The following is an 18,065-nucleotide window of genomic DNA, read 5'->3' as shown; positions in this document are numbered from 1 at the left end:
GTGTTTTCGAACTGCTAGGATGGCAGGAACAGGGACCGAGCAACGGGAGCTCACCCTGTCGTGGGGATTCGAACCGCCGACCTTCTGATCAGCAAGTCCTAGGCTCTGTGGTTTAACCCACAGCGCCACCCGCTATCAGACCTTAAAAAAAAAAAAAAGCTGTCAGCAGCTTTGGAAAACACTGTCCTTTTGTTATCTGACCCTAATTCCTCTCCCTTTTCCGGACCCATTGCACAAGACCCCTCCAGTGCTGTAAAACCTCCGCCCCAATAGATGTCTCTGTGGGGAGGCGAGAAGGTAAACAAGCCGGTGCAAAGTGACTCTCCTTTTTCTCCGCCAGGTCTCCTCTCGTCTTCCGATTTGGGGAGAGAAAAAAGAAGGGAAGGAAGAGGAGAGGGAGAAACTTCGGAAGGATCCAAAACGGAGGAAGATTTGCAAAGAGAGAGAAAAAGAGGCCTTGGGATGAAAGCCAAAGGAAAGGTGAGCAAAGATTCCCTTGTCGCTCCACATTTCGCCTCCCGCATTTGGATCTGCTTGATTCGGATCAGGGGGTGTTTACATTAGGATCCAGGAGCGGAGAAGCAGCCAGCCCCCTCCTTGCCCCACAGCCCCACTTTCTCGCCTTCCGCACCCGTCACTTTTTCTCGCAAAGCTTTCCCTAATAATATTTTGCCAGCCTTCCCAAAAAACCCCGTCCTTTTCCCCATTGCCTTGGACCCTGGCCGGCTGTCCTGGTTGGGTAAGCAGAACAAGGCAGACACGATTCGACCCGGTGCTACGACACACACAGACCCCACCACCCGTCCCGGTCCTGGGTGCGAGTTCCTTTGCAAGATGGGTGTGTCCAGACTGGCAAGTTTGGCTTACACAGCTCTGGGGGACTGACCCCCAGACTCTTTTAACAGGCTGTTAGCACACACTCCTTGGCCTTAAGATCATTCCCATTTATAGTATTTAATTTGTTAAGCCGCCTAACTGGCTCGGTGGGCAGTGCTTTGCATTCAGAAAGTCCTGGGTTCGGTTCCTGGTGGGCCTGAGAGAGTCCCGCTCTCTCAAACTCCAGAGAGCTGCTACCAGTCAGTGTAGACAACACTGAACTAAATGGAGCAATTGCTGGCTTGGTAATAAGGAAGCTTCTCTGTGTTCCTATTCAGCCGGCTCTTTATTCGGAATCATGAGGACTAGAATCTTAAGGTTATTCCTAATAATAATAATAATTTATTATTTATACCCCGCCCATCTGGCTGAGTTTCCCCAGCCACTCTGGGCGGCTTCCAACAGAATATTAAAATACAATAACCTATTAAACATTAAAAGCTTCCCTAAACAGGGCTGCCTTCAGATGTCTTCTAAAAGTCTGGTAGTTGTTTTTCTCTTTGACATCTGGTGGGAGGGCGTTCCACAAGGCAGGTGCCACTACCAAGAAGGCCCTCTGCCTGGTTCCCTGTAACTTGGCTTCTTGCATCGAGGGAACCGCCAGAAGGCCCTCGGAGCTGGACCTCAGTGTCCGGGCAGAACGATGGGGGTGGAGACGCTCCTTCAGGTATACTGGACCAATTCTTAGGGAGCCCTACGTCAGAGACAGAGGACATGCACTGCATGCGGGAAGTCTAGCCCCCAATGGCATCCCCAGGTGGGGTTGAGAGAGGCCCCTGCAACAGAATTGTGTTTTCAGAATCATGAGGACTGGAGTCTTGCTTTATTTTTAAGGGGAGGGCTGTGGCTCAGGGGTGAGAGCATCTGCTTTGCATGCAGAAGGTCCAAGGTCCAGTCCCCATTGGATTTGAACCCGGGGCAACCTAGTCCTAGCCTAACACTAACCATTTCACTGCACTGCCATTTAGCCCTAGAAATGTATTTATCTGTTTATTTGATTTCTATGCTGTGTTTGCTCCCAAAGGAGCCTGCAAAGCATAAACAATGAAACGATATATAATTAAAGCGCTACAAAATGTAAAGTGGCGAAAGTAAAAATAACAACAATAATATTCAGAATAGAAATGTTGAAGGAGTGAGGAGAGTGCGCAGCCCATAGGTAACCAGTGCTAGGTTGCTGCTGCTTCTTTCCTCCTCCCTCTTCCTCCCTCTTTCCTTGTGTGCCGTGTCTTACTACCAATCTTTGTAAGCCGCTCAGCTAAAGGGTGGGGTTAAAATGAATACATTTGAAGGAACTGGGGGTGGGGAGGGGGGAGAGTTATCTGTTGCACCTCCAGCTGAAGGTGGATTTGCACCGATCCTGCTCTCCCCTTCACCTCCCTCCTGGGCGTTTGAAACCCAGGTCCCAGCTGTTGCCTGGATCCAACCAGGCTATCAGAGCTAAGCTGTTTCCCCACCCCCAACCCCACCCTTAGGACCGGCTTGACAGCTTCCCTCTTGCCAAAACACCCCACAACAACCACCCCAAAGCTATGCAACAATTGCGGCAACTGAGCATTCAGCTGACTGACGGCTGTCCATTCACCTCCCTGATCGGATCGCGTGGGGAGAGGGGAGCAGCTGGCTCTGCCCTCCCCTATTTACCCAGATCGCCGGCTTTCATCTAAAAAGAGAGAGAGCTAGAGCAGATCCATGCATTTAAAGTACTGTACATTCATCTCCCATCTGAAGCATGTGACTTCCCCAAAGGAATCCTGGGAAGTGTAGTTTCCAACCTCACCAAGTTCCATTTCCCAGGATTCTTTGGGGGAAGCCATTCTGTGCTTTCCATTTATGGGCCAGAAAGGAAATATGGTTCTGTCCGATCGGGAGAGGAAAGAACGCTTCCAGCTGAGGGTGGTGGGGTTTCGGAGCCTAATATGGCCCTTGGGACCTCTCCTTGTGGCCCCCGGGGGCACACCCCTCACCTGCCTCGCTTTGCACCCTCCCAGAGTGCTTTCTCCTGCCATAAATATGTCCTTCCACCATGATCATGCCTTTTACATGTTTGGATGGAGGAGAGAGAGAGAGATTATGTATGGAAGCCAGCCTACTGTGCAAAGGTACTCATGGCTCCACCCACTTTTACCTGTGGCCCCGCCCACCCCTGCATGCGGCCCCTGAAAGCCTGCCTGGAAGGGAATTCCGCCCTTGGTTGGTCTGGAAAAGACCCACCCCAATTTCCGTCCTTGGAGGTGAAAACATACATGGCTTTTAAATGAAATTCTTCCGTGGAAGCGAGGTATTCCAGGTGTGTCCAGGTGGAAAAATCCAGGTGTTTCTCTTACCACCCTTTTCCCTTCTTTTTTTATTGCCAGGATCCTGCCGCCCGGCTGATTTAAAACCCCTCCGGCTGAGCCGCTCTCTCTGCAAAGGCAAGCTGTCAACAACCCGCCAAACTCGCTCTAGAGACTGAGCAGCGCGTGAGTTGTGGTTGACGGCGAGGAGAGAAAGTCAATATGCTGGGATGCCTCAGAGCGGAAGGAGAAACTCAGATCAGATGAAAATAAGATAGGGGACTGGCTGCCTCTGTTTGCGGTTGCCCAACCTCAAGGACAGCAAAAGGAGGGCGAAGGTTTGGAGCCGGTGGGGCAGAGTCCGTCCTAAAGGGAATAACAACACACCCAAATAACCTTCGTCTTCTACATTTGTCTTTGCTTTTTTTAAAAAAAAATAACTTTTTTAAAAAGGAAAAAACCAAACCGTCCGTGCAGCAATTTTGCATTTTTATCCTATTTTTAACCAGTTTATGGAAATTTACTTCTTTTAATTTCATATATATATATAGGCGTGGGTTTCTTTGCTTTTTTAAAAAAGATAATTTTTTTGTACAAAAAAAGGGAGATTTTTCTTTTTTTAAAAAAAGGATCTTGAAAGATAATAATCCTTTGCGGATCTAGAAGCAAAGAGATTGAGAGGCGGCCGGCGATTGGGTTTCCCGGGTGTTAAATAATTAAATTTTTAAAGCCGAGCTGGAGAGGAGGTGGCGGAATTGATTTCTCCGTGGCCCCCACCAGAAGCAGAAAACGCAAGGGAAAAACCAGCCTGGGAAAAAAACATCGGTTTCTATTCTCATTTTTATTTCCGCCTCGCATTTTCTCAGCAGTGCCTGACAGCCCCCGAAAACAGCAGACCCCAAATTGTCGTCGTCCCCCACTTTTAAGGTCTTTTACGGTAGCTTTTTAAAACGGGAAAGGCGACGCCGAGCGAGATCCGGCTGGGAAACAGAGGATAAATTGAAATAGGAATCTTTTCCCACCCGCTTTTAAAAAAAGTGTTAACATTTTCTACCACTTGGGAGTAGAAGGCAGGGCAACGAGGGTAGAGGAATTGTACCTAGCAAACGTTGCATTTTGTCAAGGCGAATAGAAGTTTGTGAATTGCTTATTGATCCCGGGAGAGGGAGAGAGGTGAGTTTCTCCTGCCAAACGCCCGAATCCGTTTTCCTCTTGAGAGGCAGAATTGGAAAGCACATTCAAACTTCAGCAGAAAGCGAGAAGGGAGCTATCATTTAGGACTCGATCCGACAGCCAGCCCGTTGGCTCGTCTGCGGTGGATGCTTGGGGCTTTATAAGGAAGGCGGCAGTAGGGGCAGCGCCGAATGGAGCCCGAATTATCCGCAGAATCGTCAGCGAAGGGGGAGAATGTGCCGGCCGAACCCCAAACCACTGAGGCCTCCCCGGAGGAGCGAGGCGTAGAGGACGTTGGCGCCATGTGTGGCAAGGTGCCCGCCGCAGACGGGCAAGACCAGGAGGAGGCACCGAAGGCCCCGGCCTGCGAGGAAACCCCCACGGGGGCCGGGAAGGGAGGCGAAGGGCCGGAACCCGAATCTCCGGAGTCTGCGGAGGCCGGAAAGCCGGATTCCAAAGAGCGTCCGGGAGAGGAGGAACTGCTGGCGAGCGCTGCCTCTCTGCCAAGCGTCTCTGACCCGGCTGATGTGCCCCCCGCCGCCGCCGAGCAACCCGGGGAGGCGGCCCCTGAGCCCCGGTCTTCTCCTGCCAGCCACCCCCAGCCCCCTGACTTCTACTGTGTGAAGTGGATCAGCTGGAAAGGGGAGAGGACGCCCGTCATCACGCAGAGCGAGAACGGGCCCTGCCCGCTGCTGGCCATCATGAACATCCTTTTCTTGCAGTGGAAGGTGAGTAGAGCTTCCAGGGTCAGGGGCAGTCTACCCCCAAAGGCATAAACTCGTATCTCTAATTCTGTAACGAATTATTGTGTTCGGTGAAGGTCCTGTGTGAGTGCCTGGAGGCGGTTTTAGAATGGATGGCGGCTAACAGATTGAGGTTGAATCCTGACAAGACAGAAGTACTGTTCTTGGAGGGACAGGGGGCGGGCGGGTGTTGGGGATTCCCTGGTCCTGAATGGGGTAACTGTGCCCCTGAAGGACCAGGTGCGCAGCCTGGGAGTCATTTTGGACTCACAGCTGTCCATGGAGGCACAGGTTAATTCTGTGTCCAGGGCGGCTGTCTATCAGCTCCATCTGGTACACAGGGTGAGACCCTCCCTGCTCGCAGACTGTCTTGCCAGAGTGGTGCATGCTCTAGTTATCTCCCGCTTGGACTACTGCAATGCGCTCTACGTGGGGCTACCTTTGATGGTGACCCGGAAACTGCAATTAATCCAGAATGTGGCAGCTAGACAGGTGACTGGGAGTGGCCGCCAAGACCATATAACACCGGTCCTGAGAGACCTGCATTGGCTCCTAGTACGTTTCCAAGCACAATTCAAAGTGTTGGTGCTGACCTTTAAAGCCCTAAATGGCCTTGGTCCAGTATATCTGAAGGAGCGTCTCCACCCCCATCGTTCTGCCCGGACACTGAGGTCCAGCACCAAGGGCCTTCTGGCGGTTCCCTCGATGCAAGAAGCCAAGTTACAGGGAACCAGGCAGAGGGCCTTCTCAGTAGTGGCTCCCGCCCTGTGGAACACCCTCCCACCAGATGTGAAGGAAATAAGCCGCTATCTTATGTTTAAAAGACATCTCAAGGAAGCCCTGTTTAGGAAAGTTTTTAATATTTAATGCTGTATTGTTTTTAACACTTGATTGGGAGCTGCCCAGAGTGGCTGGGGAAACCCAGCCAGATGGGCGGGGTATAAATAAATAAATTATTATTATTATTATTATTATTATTATTATTATTATTATTATTATTACATATCCTTATGAATTTGAGTTTGCAATCTCTGTTTTGAGTTTGTAATCTCTATTTGAGCTTGCAATCCTTGTCAGAATACATACTTTTGAATGGATTAGTTTTTGTTACAATTGACTATTGATTTGCGAGTAGGGACCCCTCCACTGCTGAAACTTATATTGGCCTGAGTTCTTGGTGTGCTTTTTTCTTGGTAAAGGTAAAGGGGCCCCTGACCATTAGGTCCAGTCGTGGCCGGCTCTGGGGTTGCGGCGCTCATCTCGCTTTACTGGCCAAGGGAGCCGGCATACAGCTTCCGGGTCATGTGGCCAGCATGACTAAGCCGCTTCTGGCGAACCAGAGCAGAGTACGGAAACGCCGTTTACCTTCCCGCCGGAGCGGTACCTATTCATCTACTTGCACCTTGATGTGCTTTTGAACTGCTAGGTTGGCAGGAGCAGGGACCGAGCAATGGGAGCTCACCCCGTCGCGGGGATTCGAACCGCCGACCTTCTGATCGGCAAGTCCTAGGCTCTGTGGTTTAACCCACAGCGCCACCCGCGTCCCCTTTTTTCTTGGTATATACCCCCAAATGCAGGCATTTGGAGGGAGGAGGGGGCGCACTGGGTAAGGTGGGCTGATCCTCTTGGCAAAATGTCCTTTATCCTCCCTAATCGCTTCTCTCTCTTTTTCTCTCTTCCTCCCTTTCAGGTGAAACTGCCTCCCCAGAAGGAAGTGATCACTTCCGACGAGCTAATGGCTCACCTCGGTAAGTGGCAGGATGCGGCCGCCATCGCTTTCACATTTCCTGAGGGCAGGGGTTGTGTTTTTTTGGAGGGGGGGGGGTTCTGGGTACTAGACAAAGGGCCACCTAATCCCCCCACCCCTGTGAAGCTGCCTTTGTACAGAGTGAGATCATTTGGTCCAGGGGTAGGGAAACCTGTTTTTTGTTTTTGCTCAAGGGCCGCTTGCCGCTTCCGGGCAAGCTTCAAGGGCCGCATGCTGCTGGTGGGCGGGGCCAGAGGCCAAAGTGGGCGGAGCAACAAAGGCGGCTGCTTACCTTTGCATAGTCAGCTTTCTTCTCTATGCAGGCTTGTATTCAAGCAAGTTACAGATCTGCCAGAAGGGACGGGCTTAAGTTAGCCCTGTCTTTTAATCTGATCCGCATCGGACAAGCGTTGGAAGCAACCCAGGGCAGGTGAAAGGAAGGACTAAACAGTAGCTAAACAGTGGAACTCCCTGCCACTGGAGGCAGTCTATCTAGATTCCTAGGTTACCGGAGGCGTTTCTGAGCACTGTGAGAACAGGAGGCTGGACTGGCTGGGCCCCCTTTGGCCTGATCCAGCAACGGCACCCTTCTTACGTTCTTAATGAAAAAGGTCTGTTTTCTCTCTATGCCAGGTGACTGCATCCTGTCCATCAAGCCCCAAAAACAGTCGGAAGCCCTCCAGCTCAACTTTCAGCAAGTGAGTTCCTTTCTCCCCCCCCCCTTTCCCTTTGGGCTCCCCCAAGGCACTCGGCAGGTCCCTGTTTATTGTAATAACCTGCTGAGAACTTCCACAATCAGCCCTGTGCCCAAAGCTCCCGCTGCAGAGAATGTGTGCGCATTAAAACCAAACAATGGCACACCAAGAAGCATCCTGCGCCTAACCACGTACCGTCGTAAATACTGCAGGCGAGGGGAGCCGCCAGTTTGCCCCAACAGCGCCCTTTGCTCTCCCTTCGGAGAGTGAGATCAGGATACCAAGGGAGCTGAGTGCTAGGTCAGACCCAGCAGGGCTCCTCTTTGGCGGTAAGGAGTGGAACCTCCTCGGGAAGGAGCAGCCTACCTCTAAAAACTGCATTCAGAGGATACGCAAACTGCAGTAGGTCTGTCCTCACTGTGGACGGCTGTACTGCAGGTCGTTGCCGAAAAGGAGAACCCTGAGTTCCTCGCGGCTTGATCCAGCGAGGGCATAATCCCTTACAAGTAATACTATAACACCGGTCTTGAAAGACTTACACTGGCTCCCAGTACTTTTCCGAGCACAATTCAAAGTGTTGGTGCTGACCTTTAAAGCCCTAAACGGCCTCGGCCCAGTAGACCTGGAGGAGCGTCTCCACTTCCATCATTCTGCCCGGACACTGAGGTCCAGCTCCAAGGGCCTTCTGGCAGTTCCCTCCCTAAGAGAAGCCAAGCTACAGGGAACCAGGCAGAGGGCCTTCTCGGTGGTGGCACCCGCCCTGTGGAACGCCCTCCCATCAGATGTCTAAGAGAAAAATAACTACCAGACTTTTAGAAGACATCTGAAGGCAGCCCTGTTTAGGGAAGCTTTTAATGTTTAATAGGTTATTGTATTTTAGTGTTCTGTTGGAAGCCGCCCAGAGTGGCTGGGGAAACCCAGCCAGATGGGCAGGATATAAAATAATAAATTATTATTATTATTATCTCTGATTAACTCGTTTGTTTATTGATGGTGTTTCTGCCCCAGCTTTCCCCCCAAAGAGCTCAAGGTGGTGGTACGCGTGGTTCTCCCCCTCATTTAATCCCCACAACGACCCTGAGAGAGACAGCGGCCCTGTGGGTGGATTCGAACCCTAGTCTCCCAGAGTTGAGGTTCCTTATCCCCCCCCCAAAAAATGCAGGCTTTCCCAGCTAGACCTTGTTCTGTCCCCCAATTTCAAAAAATACCCAGCATGCCCTTCTTCTCTTCCTCTCCTGCCGCGGACAGAACGTCAACGACGCCATGACGGTTCTGCCCAAACTCTCCACGGGGCTGGATGTCAATGTGAGGTTCACAGGAGTCGCCGATTTCGAGTACACCCCCGAGTGCATCGTCTTCGACCTTCTCAACATGCCTCTCTATCACGGCTGGCTGGTGGACCCGCAGGTGAGATGCTTTCGTCTCTCTTTTCTTCTTTCCACACGCCATCGCTTCCTAGGAGCTGAGCTTGTGAGTCGTCAGTGTCTCAGATGCCGCCGAAGGCGTCTTTGAGAGTTCGCGAGCCGAATCTCTCCAGTCTGAGAAGCGTAAACGGCACCTGCAGTTCAGCCAGTGCCGGATTTACATACAGTCATACCTCATGTTTCATGTTACATGTTTTCAGGTTGCAACCCACGCCAACCCAGAAGTACCAGAAAGGGTTACTTCCGGGTTTCACCGCTCACGCATGTGCAGACGCGCAAAATGACGTCTCGCACGTGCGCATAAGCGGTGAATCGCAACCCGCGCGTGCGCAGACGCGCTGCTGCGGGTTGCGTTCCTCTCATGTTGTGAACAGGTTTCCGGAACGGATCCCGTTCACAACCAGAGGTACCACTGTATAAGCTAAACAAGCTATAGCTTAGGGCCCCATTCTCTTGGGGGCCCCCAAAAAAATCAAAGGAAAAAAACATTTCCAAAATACAAGATATAAAACAAATAAAAGAAAACCCACATATAGCAACAGTGTTTTGTGCTGTGTAGGCTCCTGTTTGTTATGTGCAAATGGCTTTAGATACCTATTAGGCCCATAAATTGCCATATAGCATATTTGTTGTTGTTGTTGTTTAGTCATTTAGTCGTGTCCGACTCTTCGTGACCCCATGGATCAGAGCACGCCAGGCACTCCTGTCTTCCACTGCCTCCCGCAGTTTGGTCAGACAAATGTTTGTAGCTTCGAAGACGCTATCCAACCATCTCGTCCTCTGTCGTCCCCTTCTCCTTGTGCCCTCCATCTTTCCCAACATCAGGGTCTTTTCCAGGGAGTCTTCTCTTCTCATGAGGTGGCCAAAGTCTTGGAGCCTCAGCTTCAGGATCTGTCCTTCCAGGGAGCACTCAGGGCTGATTTCCTTAAGGATGGATACGTTTGATCTTCTTGCAGTCCATGGGACTCTCAAGAGTCTCCTCTAGCACCATAATTCAAAAGCATCAGTTATTCGGCGATCAGCCTTCTTTATGGTCCAGCTCTCACTTCCATACATCACATATAGCATATATTCAACACAAAAAACAGCAACCATTTGTTGTTGACAAAGGACAGCTGGACATATAAAGGGCCCCATTGCCTTCACTAGCTGAGGGCTTCATTAAACCTAAAGCCGGCCCTGCGTTCAGCCATCCCCAGCTGTTGAGAAATTGAATTGCAATCTGCATTTTTAATTGAAATTTTAAAAATAACAATTGAAATTTAAAAATTCTAAATTGGAGTGTCCTGTGACAACCACCCACCCAGATGTTTTTTGAACTACAACTTCCATCACCTCCAACCATTGGCCAGGTGGGCTGGGGCTGATGGGAAATGGAGTCCCGCACTACCTCAGGCCCCCATTCCTGACCTAAGTCTAAGATAATAATAACAATGCAATGTCTTCCCAACGTCACCATGATCAGTTCCACTGGAGCCCAATGGGTTTCATACATTTCTTTATTCCATTTATTTATCTCATTCTTCCTCTCCTTGCAAAAAATACACATACCGTATTTTTCGCTCTATAAGATGCACCAGACCACAAGAGGCACCTAGTTTTTGGAGGAGGAAAACAAGAAAAAAAAATATTCTGAATCCCAGAAGCCAGAACAGCAAGAGGGATTGCTGCGCAGCGAAAGCAGCGATTCCTCTTGCTGTTCTGGCTTCTGGGATAGCTGTGCAGCCGGCATTCGCTCCATAAGACGCACACGCATTTCCCCTTACTTTTTAGGAGGAAAAAAGTGAGTCTTATAGAGCAAAAAATACGGTATATTGTTTGCTACATGATCCTCCTCTGTCCTCACAACAACCTTGCAAGGTTAGGCTGAGGGGTGGGGTGGGGAAATTGACCTAAGGCCACCCTGGGAGTTTGGCGGCCCAACTGGGATTTGAACCTGCCTCTCGGCTGTCGACACCCCTTGTGCCGTGGACTCCCAGACTCCAGCTCACAACCTGTTTCTGCCCACCCCAGATACCAGAGGTGGCCCAGGCCGTCAGCAAGCTGACCTACAACCAGTTGGTGGAGAAGATCATCACCTGCAAACACTCAAGCGACCCTAATCTGGTGACGGAAGGTGAGGCCTGTCTGCTTGGGCTCATTCACACAGTCAAGGTCCGGGGTAACTGGTACCTGGAGGTGGGGTTGTAATCAGCCCAGGGGTGGAGGCCATTAAATAAGATCTGATTTGTGCTCACTTCGGCACATGTACTAAAACTGGAACGATACAGAGAAGATTAGCATGGCCCCGGCGCAAGGAAAAATAAAATAAGATCTGATTTACAGAGACTAGTGGCAGGGCCTGCTTGGTGGTAGTTTCACGCTTGCAGAAACGTGCTTTCCAAACCTCGACTCTCATGGTTTTTACCTCAGGAGACCTCTCTGCTTCAGCAAAGGCCTTTTGACCATCTTTGAGCTATGAGACACCTATTTTGAACAACTGTTAAATGTATATACAGTGGAACCTCAGTTGTCGAACATAATCCATTTCGGAAGACCATTTGACTTCCAAAACACTTGACAACCGAGGCGCAATTGCCAGGCGGCAAAATCTATCGAAAAAATGGAGAAACACACTGCGGAAGCCGTTCGACTTCCGAGGCACGTTTGAAAATGGAAGCATTCACCTTCGGGTCATCGGCGTTCGAAAGCCGAAACGTTTGACTTCTGAAGCGTTCGACAACCGAGGTTCCACTATATATTTCTTGTATCATTTACAACCATTGAAATTTTGAATTCTTTTAAACCGTACCTACGGGATCGCCTCTCCCTGTATGCCCCACGGCGGACCTTCAGGTCCACAAATGACAACATTTTGGAGGTTCCAGGTCACAAGGAGGTTAGATTGGTCTCAACTAGGGCCAGGGCCTTTTCAGCACTGGCCCCGACTTGGTGGAATGCTCTGTCACAAGAGACTAGGGCCCTGCGGGACTTGACATCTTTCCGCAGGGCCTGCAAGACAGAGCTGTTCCGCCTGGCCTTTGGTTTGGACTCAGTCTGACCCTTATGTTTCCCTCCCCTTATGGTCTTGATTTATCGGCTACTTTTAAAATGAGGCTGCATTTTAAATTGCATTTTAACCTGTATTTTAAATTGGTTTTTTTCCCCCATTATGTTTTTTACTGGGATTTGATTGGTGTTATGTGGTTGTTGTCCCATGCTGAAGACACACCTCTTTGAAACTTGAGATACATGTATTGTTATGGCTCTGGGTGGTGGGGTCAGTCTGGATGACACCTGTGGTTCCCTTCAAAACCTGTGGTCTTGCGGATAGGAGCCTAGAATCTATAGGAGGAAGCTTGCTTACCATTTGCATTTTGAAAAAGCAAGCTCTGTTGCCACAGAGACCAATGGCTGAATGTCGCATTATCCTGGGATGGAGAACAGTAGGGCCAGGTGGAGCTGTCAGTGTGTGGGTTTGGTGGGAGCTGGAGATACAGAGGCTTGTCTCGCTCTGTGCTGGATAATAATAATAATAATAATAATAATAATAATAATAATAATAATAATAATTTATTATTTAAACCCTGCCCATCTGGCTGGGTTTCCCCAGCCACTCCGGGCGGCTTCCAACAAAATATTAAAATACAATAGTCTGTCAAACATTAAAAGCTTCCCTAAAGAGGGCTGCCTTCAGATGTCTTCTAAAAGTTTGGTCGTTGTTTTTCTCTTTGACATCTGCTGGGAAGGCATTCCACAGGACAGGTGCCACCACCGAGAAGGCCCTCTGCCTGGTTCCCTGTAACTTGGCTTCTTGCAGGGAGGGGACCGCCAGAAGGCCCTCGGTGCTGGACCCTCGGTGAAGGCCCTCGGTGTCCGGGCAGAATGATGGGGGTGGAGACGCTCCTTCAGGTATACTGGACCTTTGAGGCCGTTTAGAGCTTTAAAAGTCAGCACCGACACTTTGAATTGTGCTCATAAACGTACTGGGAGCCAATGTAGGTCTTTCAAGACTGGTGTTATGCGGTCTCGGCGGCCGCTCCCAGTCACCAGTCTAGCTGCCGCATTCTGGATTAGTTGTAGTTTCTGGGTCACCTTCAAAGGTAGCCCCACATAGAGCACATTTCAGTAGTCCAAGTGGGAGATAACCAGAGCATGCACCACTCTGGCAAGACAGTCTGCAAGCAGGTAGGGTCTCACCTGCGTACCAGATGGAGCTTGTAAACAGCTGCCCTGGATACAGAATTAACCTGTGCTTCCATGGAGAGCTGTGAGTCCAGAATGACTCCCAGGCTGCGCACCTGGTTCTTCAGTTGCCCCATTCAGAACCAGGGAATCCTCCACTCCCGCCCGCCTCCTGTCCCCCAAAAACAGTACTTCTGTCTTGTCAGGATTCAACCTCAATCTGTTAGGATGCCAAAACTGTGCTTTGGAGACCTCCCTGGGGGACCTAATGGGGTGTCAGTGCTGTGAGCCCCTCCATCCTATCCTCACGGTGTAAAGTAAAACTACGTATCCTAGGGACACCACCATCTCCTTTGAGCACTCAGAGATTTGGCTGCAGGCAGCAGAGTATCATTCAGGCCCGGCCCTACTGTTTTAAACAGCTTTTAATGCTGCGCTCTAAAAGGTTGCGGCCCACCCTGGGTCCTTAGGGTGAAGGCCGAGTAAGGAATTGAAACAACTGTGGATCCAATTCATCATCAGAGTCGATCGCCATCACGCTTTGCCTGCATTTCACCTCATCTTTGCTTCTTCTGCTCCCTGTTCCATCGCAACGCCCCCTGCCCCCCGCAGGCCTGATAGCAGAGCAGTTCTTGGAGTCCACGGCCTCTCAGCTGACCTACCACGGCCTCTGTGAGCTGACGTCCACGGTCAAGGAAGGCGAGCTGAGCGTCTTCTTCAGGAACAACCACTTCAGCACCATGATCAAGCACAAGGTACCCGCCCTGCAGGGCTGTTGTGGAGACGGCCTCCCCATCCGGACCCTTCCAGGGAGCAGGAAAAGGAAGACAATATAGCTTTGCAGCAGGGGTTTGAGGGAGGTGGCAGCTCAGAGGCAGATGAGGGGGAAAGCTAGGAAATCGTGGAACAACCAGAACAACACCCTGTTGGCTATTTGCAGATTAGTTGCGCTGCAGAAAACTTGCTGGGGAGACCACACATTACAAGGAACACAAAATAACTTTAGCTAGGCTTTAATAACAAAAACAAAAACTCCTTTTACACTAAATATATCAACAAGCATGACCCATCCACCAGGGTACTGAGAGAGCTACGTGCTGCTCTTTATATACTATACCCAATTGCTGACACAGCTTAATTAACACAGCAGCACCTGCTATACTGTTTCACAGCTGTAAAACTAGGTCACGTTATTTGCTCTGGCCCTTAAAGAAATACACATCTTGTGGAACAATAATGAATCTTCAAATTTAAAGAGACCATTCAACATACCCAGCTGACACGCTGTCATCAGAAAGCATTCCAGACCCTCCATCTCCCAGAACCCGGCGAGCCTTAAAAGTAGGAGAGCAAAGAGCTCAAAGACAGAGAGCAGTTAGTGGCACCCGTAGAAGTGACGAAGGAGGAAGTGGGAGAGAAGAAGGGTGGAGATTCACTCGGGACAACGCCATTATCCAAGAGCCTGCGTTCGATAGCCTCTCTCTGTGATTAGAGCCCAAGAAGGAAGTAGATGCTCGCAAGTAGTGATGTTTTTAAATAGTTGCACGCGGGTGGCACTGTGGGTTAAACCACAGAGCCTAGAACTTGCCAATCAGAAGGTCGCCGGTTCGAATCCCTGCAACGGGGTGAGCCCCTCTTGCTCAATCCCTGCTCCTGCCAACCTAGCAGTTTGAAAGCACAAAGTGCAAGTAGATAAATAGGTACTGCTCCAGCTGGAAGGTAAACGGCGTTTCCATGCGCTGCTCTGGTTCGCCAGAAGCGGCTTAGTCATGCTGGCCACATGACCCGGAAGCTGTACGCCGGCTCCCTCGGCCAGTAAAGCGAGATGAGCGCCGCAACCCCAGAGTCGGCCACGACTGGCCCTAATGGTCAGGGGTCCCTTTACCTTTACTTATGCCGATTTACCGCCATCCTGCCTCCGAATTAACCAGAGCCTGTTTGTTTTCTCTCCCTGCTCCCTCTCCAGAGCCACTTGTACCTCCTAGTGACCGACCAGGGCTTCCTCCACGAGGAGCAGGTCGCCTGGGAGAGCCTGCACAACGTGGACGGGGACAGCTGCTTCTGCGACGCAGAGTTCCACCTCAGCCACGCCCTGGGCAAGGAGGCGGCCGGCGGCTCCCCGCAGGAGCAGCACCTCAACCAGAGACAGGTGGACCAGGTGAGAGCAGGGGCCCGCCAAGGCAAGACCATGCTGGGCATAAGGGCTGCCCCGGTTCACCCAATCGGTTGAAAGGGGAGGCTTTCTAGCCAATGGTAAGCAACCTTCTCAGGACGCGGGTGGCGCTGTGGATTAAACCACAGAGCCTAGTACTTGCCAATCAGAAGGTCGGTGGTTCAAATCCCCACGACAGGGTGAGCTCCTGTTGCTCGGTCCCTGCCAACCTAGCAGTTTGAAAGCACATCCAAGTGTAAGTAGATAAATAGGTACCGCTCTGGCGGGAAGGTAAACGGCATTTCCGTGCGCTGCTCTGGTTCGCCAGAAGCGGCTTAGTCCTGCTGGCCACATGACCCGGAAGCTGTACGCCGGCTCCCTCGGCCAATAAAGCGAGATGAGCGCTGCAACCCCAGAGTCGGCCACGACTGGACCTAATGGTCAGGGATCCCTTTACCTTTTAAGCAACCTTCTCACCCTCCGTGCTGATTGGAGCCAATCAGAGCGAAAGGAGGCGATCTGGCCGCTGATGACGTGCTCAGAGGATCCCTCTGGCGAACGGGGAGAACAAGGAGTTGTTCTGCGTGTTCCCAAGCTGAGCATTTAGGAGCGCTGAAAACACAAGGTGCTTCCGTTTCAAGAGAACGGTGGCCGGGTTCTGCTGCGTGCAAATGTAATAATAATAATATAATAATAATAATAATAATGGGTATTGTATATAAGGTCTTGAAACACTCCACATCCTATGTATGTACAAAGGAAATAGTTCCTTCCTTTTCTTTACATATCCAACATTTATTACTTATTTTATACATTTTTAGCTAATTTTACAGGTGTAATATACTACCTATACATCATTTTCATCACATTTTCTTTCAGTAAATTTTAATCCTTCCTTCCATAATTTCCCCCAATCTTTTGACTGTATATTATACCCAAAATCTTTGGCATGTTGCGAATAAAATTAAATTAAGATGGAAGAAGAAGAAAAAGAAACCAGAGGGTAGGAATTTGAAGGAGGTGTGTGTGCCATGCTCTGAGTTCACATCCACCAACACTTTCTCCTTCCTTCCTTCCTTCTTCCAAAGGACTACATGATCGCCTTGTCTCTGCAACAGCAGCAAGGGGGACCCGCGCTCAGTGACTTAGAGCTCGCCCAGCAGCTGCAGCAGGAGGAATATCAGCAGCAGCAGCAGCCGCCACCTGCCGCAGCCCCCCCTGCACAGGTAACGTCCCCCCAATTGCCCCCAACTCCTGTGTACACATCATGGCCAGCGGTCGGGGCAGAGTTAGTCAGACCCCAGCATCATCTGCAGGGCCATAGACCTGCCATAAACAGCTATATTACAGACCACTAGCTGCTCATGACAGGGACGCGGGTGGCACTGTGGGTTAAACCACAGAGCCTAGGACTTGCCGATCAGAAGATTGGCAGTTCGAATCCCCGGGACGGGGTGAGCTCCCGTTGCTCGGTCCCTGCTCTTGCCAACCTAGCAGTTCGAAAGCACACCAGTGCAAGTAGATAAATAGGTACCGCTCTGGTTCGCCAGAAGCGGCTTAGTCCTGCTGGCCACATGACCCAGAAGCTGTACGCCGGCTCCCTCGGCCAATAAAGTGAGATGAGTGCCGCAACCCCAGAGTCGGCCACAACTGGACCTAATGGTCAGGGGTCCCTTCACCTTTACCTAGCTGCTCATGATAAGAGCTGCTATTTAAAAATAGGTGCCTGGTTTTCGGGGGGGGTTGTTTCCTCCCCTTCTCCCTCCCTATTGCCCTTTCCTTGCGTGTCGCGAGTTTTAGGTATTATTATTATTACTGGTATAACACAGGTATAACACAGCCATCAATAGCCTTATTCTAATAATGATAATGATAATAATAATAATAATAATAATAATAATTAATTTATTATTTGTACCCCGCCCGTCTGGCTGGGTTTCCCCAGCCACTCTGGGCGGCTTCCAACAAAGACCAAAAATACACTAAGATGTCACACATTAAAAACTTCCCATGTCCAATCCTCTTTTAAAACCATCCAGATTGGCTGCCTCATGTGGAAGTGAGTTCCACAGTCTAACCGCAGCAACAAGGGCTTTGTCTTCGCTGAATCTCCCTTGCGTGGGTCCCTATTGATATCCAGTATCGCGAGAGAGGGAGGAAAAGTGTTCCACGTCCGACAAAATCTCCATTCCTTAACACGCCCCACTTTCTCCTCTTCCCCTCCTTTTAGGGGAGGACTCCGCCGCCCTCCCGCCCCTCTGGAGAGCGCAGGCCGCGCCAGAAGCAGGATTCGGACTGCGTCGTCCTGTAACGCCAAGCCGCGGGGGGCCCAGAGCACCCGTTTCCCAGCCGACCGATGTCTGCCGCGGAGAAGGACCCTCGTCTTCTATACGCCTCTTGCTCCGTTTTTTAAAAAAGACTGCTGTTTTTAAAAAGTCTCCCCGTTCTGGGGCTGAAACCAAAATTAAAAGGGAAAAAAGAGAGAAACTAACCTTTGGGGTGGCGAAAACCCCGGCAAACTCGTCTTCTCCAGAGTCTTTATCTTCTCCTCTCCCCACCCCACAAGTAGGGGCCCCTGTCTATCCTTCAATGGGCATTGATAAGAGAGCAGTTTGGTTGCGGGTGCAGTTGATTGGAGATGATCCTGCAACCCCAGGTGAGAAGCAAGCCGGACTTTCCTTCTAGAGCCCCCTTGTTGGACTCCACCTCCCATCATCCCTTGCTGTCAGCCCTGCTGGCTTCTGGGAGTTGAAGTCCAACAACATCTGTATTTCCCACACACACACCCTCCTCTAGGGGCTGGGGCTGATGCGAG

The 18,065-nt window shown here is 50.6% G+C and overlaps 1 protein-coding gene across 2 annotated transcripts in view; it reads left to right on the top strand.

Annotated features, from left to right (window-relative positions):
* Positions 1-17,769, top strand: part of MINDY1 (MINDY lysine 48 deubiquitinase 1) — a 20,157-nt gene extending 2,388 nt beyond the window's left edge. For both annotated transcript variants that reach the window (XM_083591306.1, XM_083591305.1), the window contains exons 2-11: positions 341-480; positions 3,234-5,053; positions 6,759-6,816; positions 7,449-7,513; positions 8,759-8,917; positions 10,948-11,050; positions 13,711-13,853; positions 15,065-15,256; positions 16,339-16,476; positions 17,481-17,769. In XM_083591306.1, coding sequence (XP_083447432.1) covers positions 4,517-5,053; positions 6,759-6,816; positions 7,449-7,513; positions 8,759-8,917; positions 10,948-11,050; positions 13,711-13,853; positions 15,065-15,256; positions 16,339-16,476; positions 17,481-17,561 — 1,476 coding nt within the window. In that variant the 5' untranslated portion in view covers positions 341-480; positions 3,234-4,516 and the 3' untranslated portion in view covers positions 17,562-17,769. The remainder of the gene's footprint in view (positions 1-340; positions 481-3,233; positions 5,054-6,758; positions 6,817-7,448; positions 7,514-8,758; positions 8,918-10,947; positions 11,051-13,710; positions 13,854-15,064; positions 15,257-16,338; positions 16,477-17,480) is intronic.
* The last annotated feature ends 296 nt before the right edge of the window (positions 17,770-18,065 follow it).

Source organism: Podarcis filfolensis (assembly GCF_964270895.1).
Source record: "Podarcis filfolensis genome assembly, chromosome: 16".
Classification (NCBI taxonomy): Eukaryota; Metazoa; Chordata; class Lepidosauria; order Squamata; family Lacertidae; genus Podarcis; species Podarcis filfolensis.
This window is presented reverse-complemented; position numbering and strand designations above follow the sequence as displayed.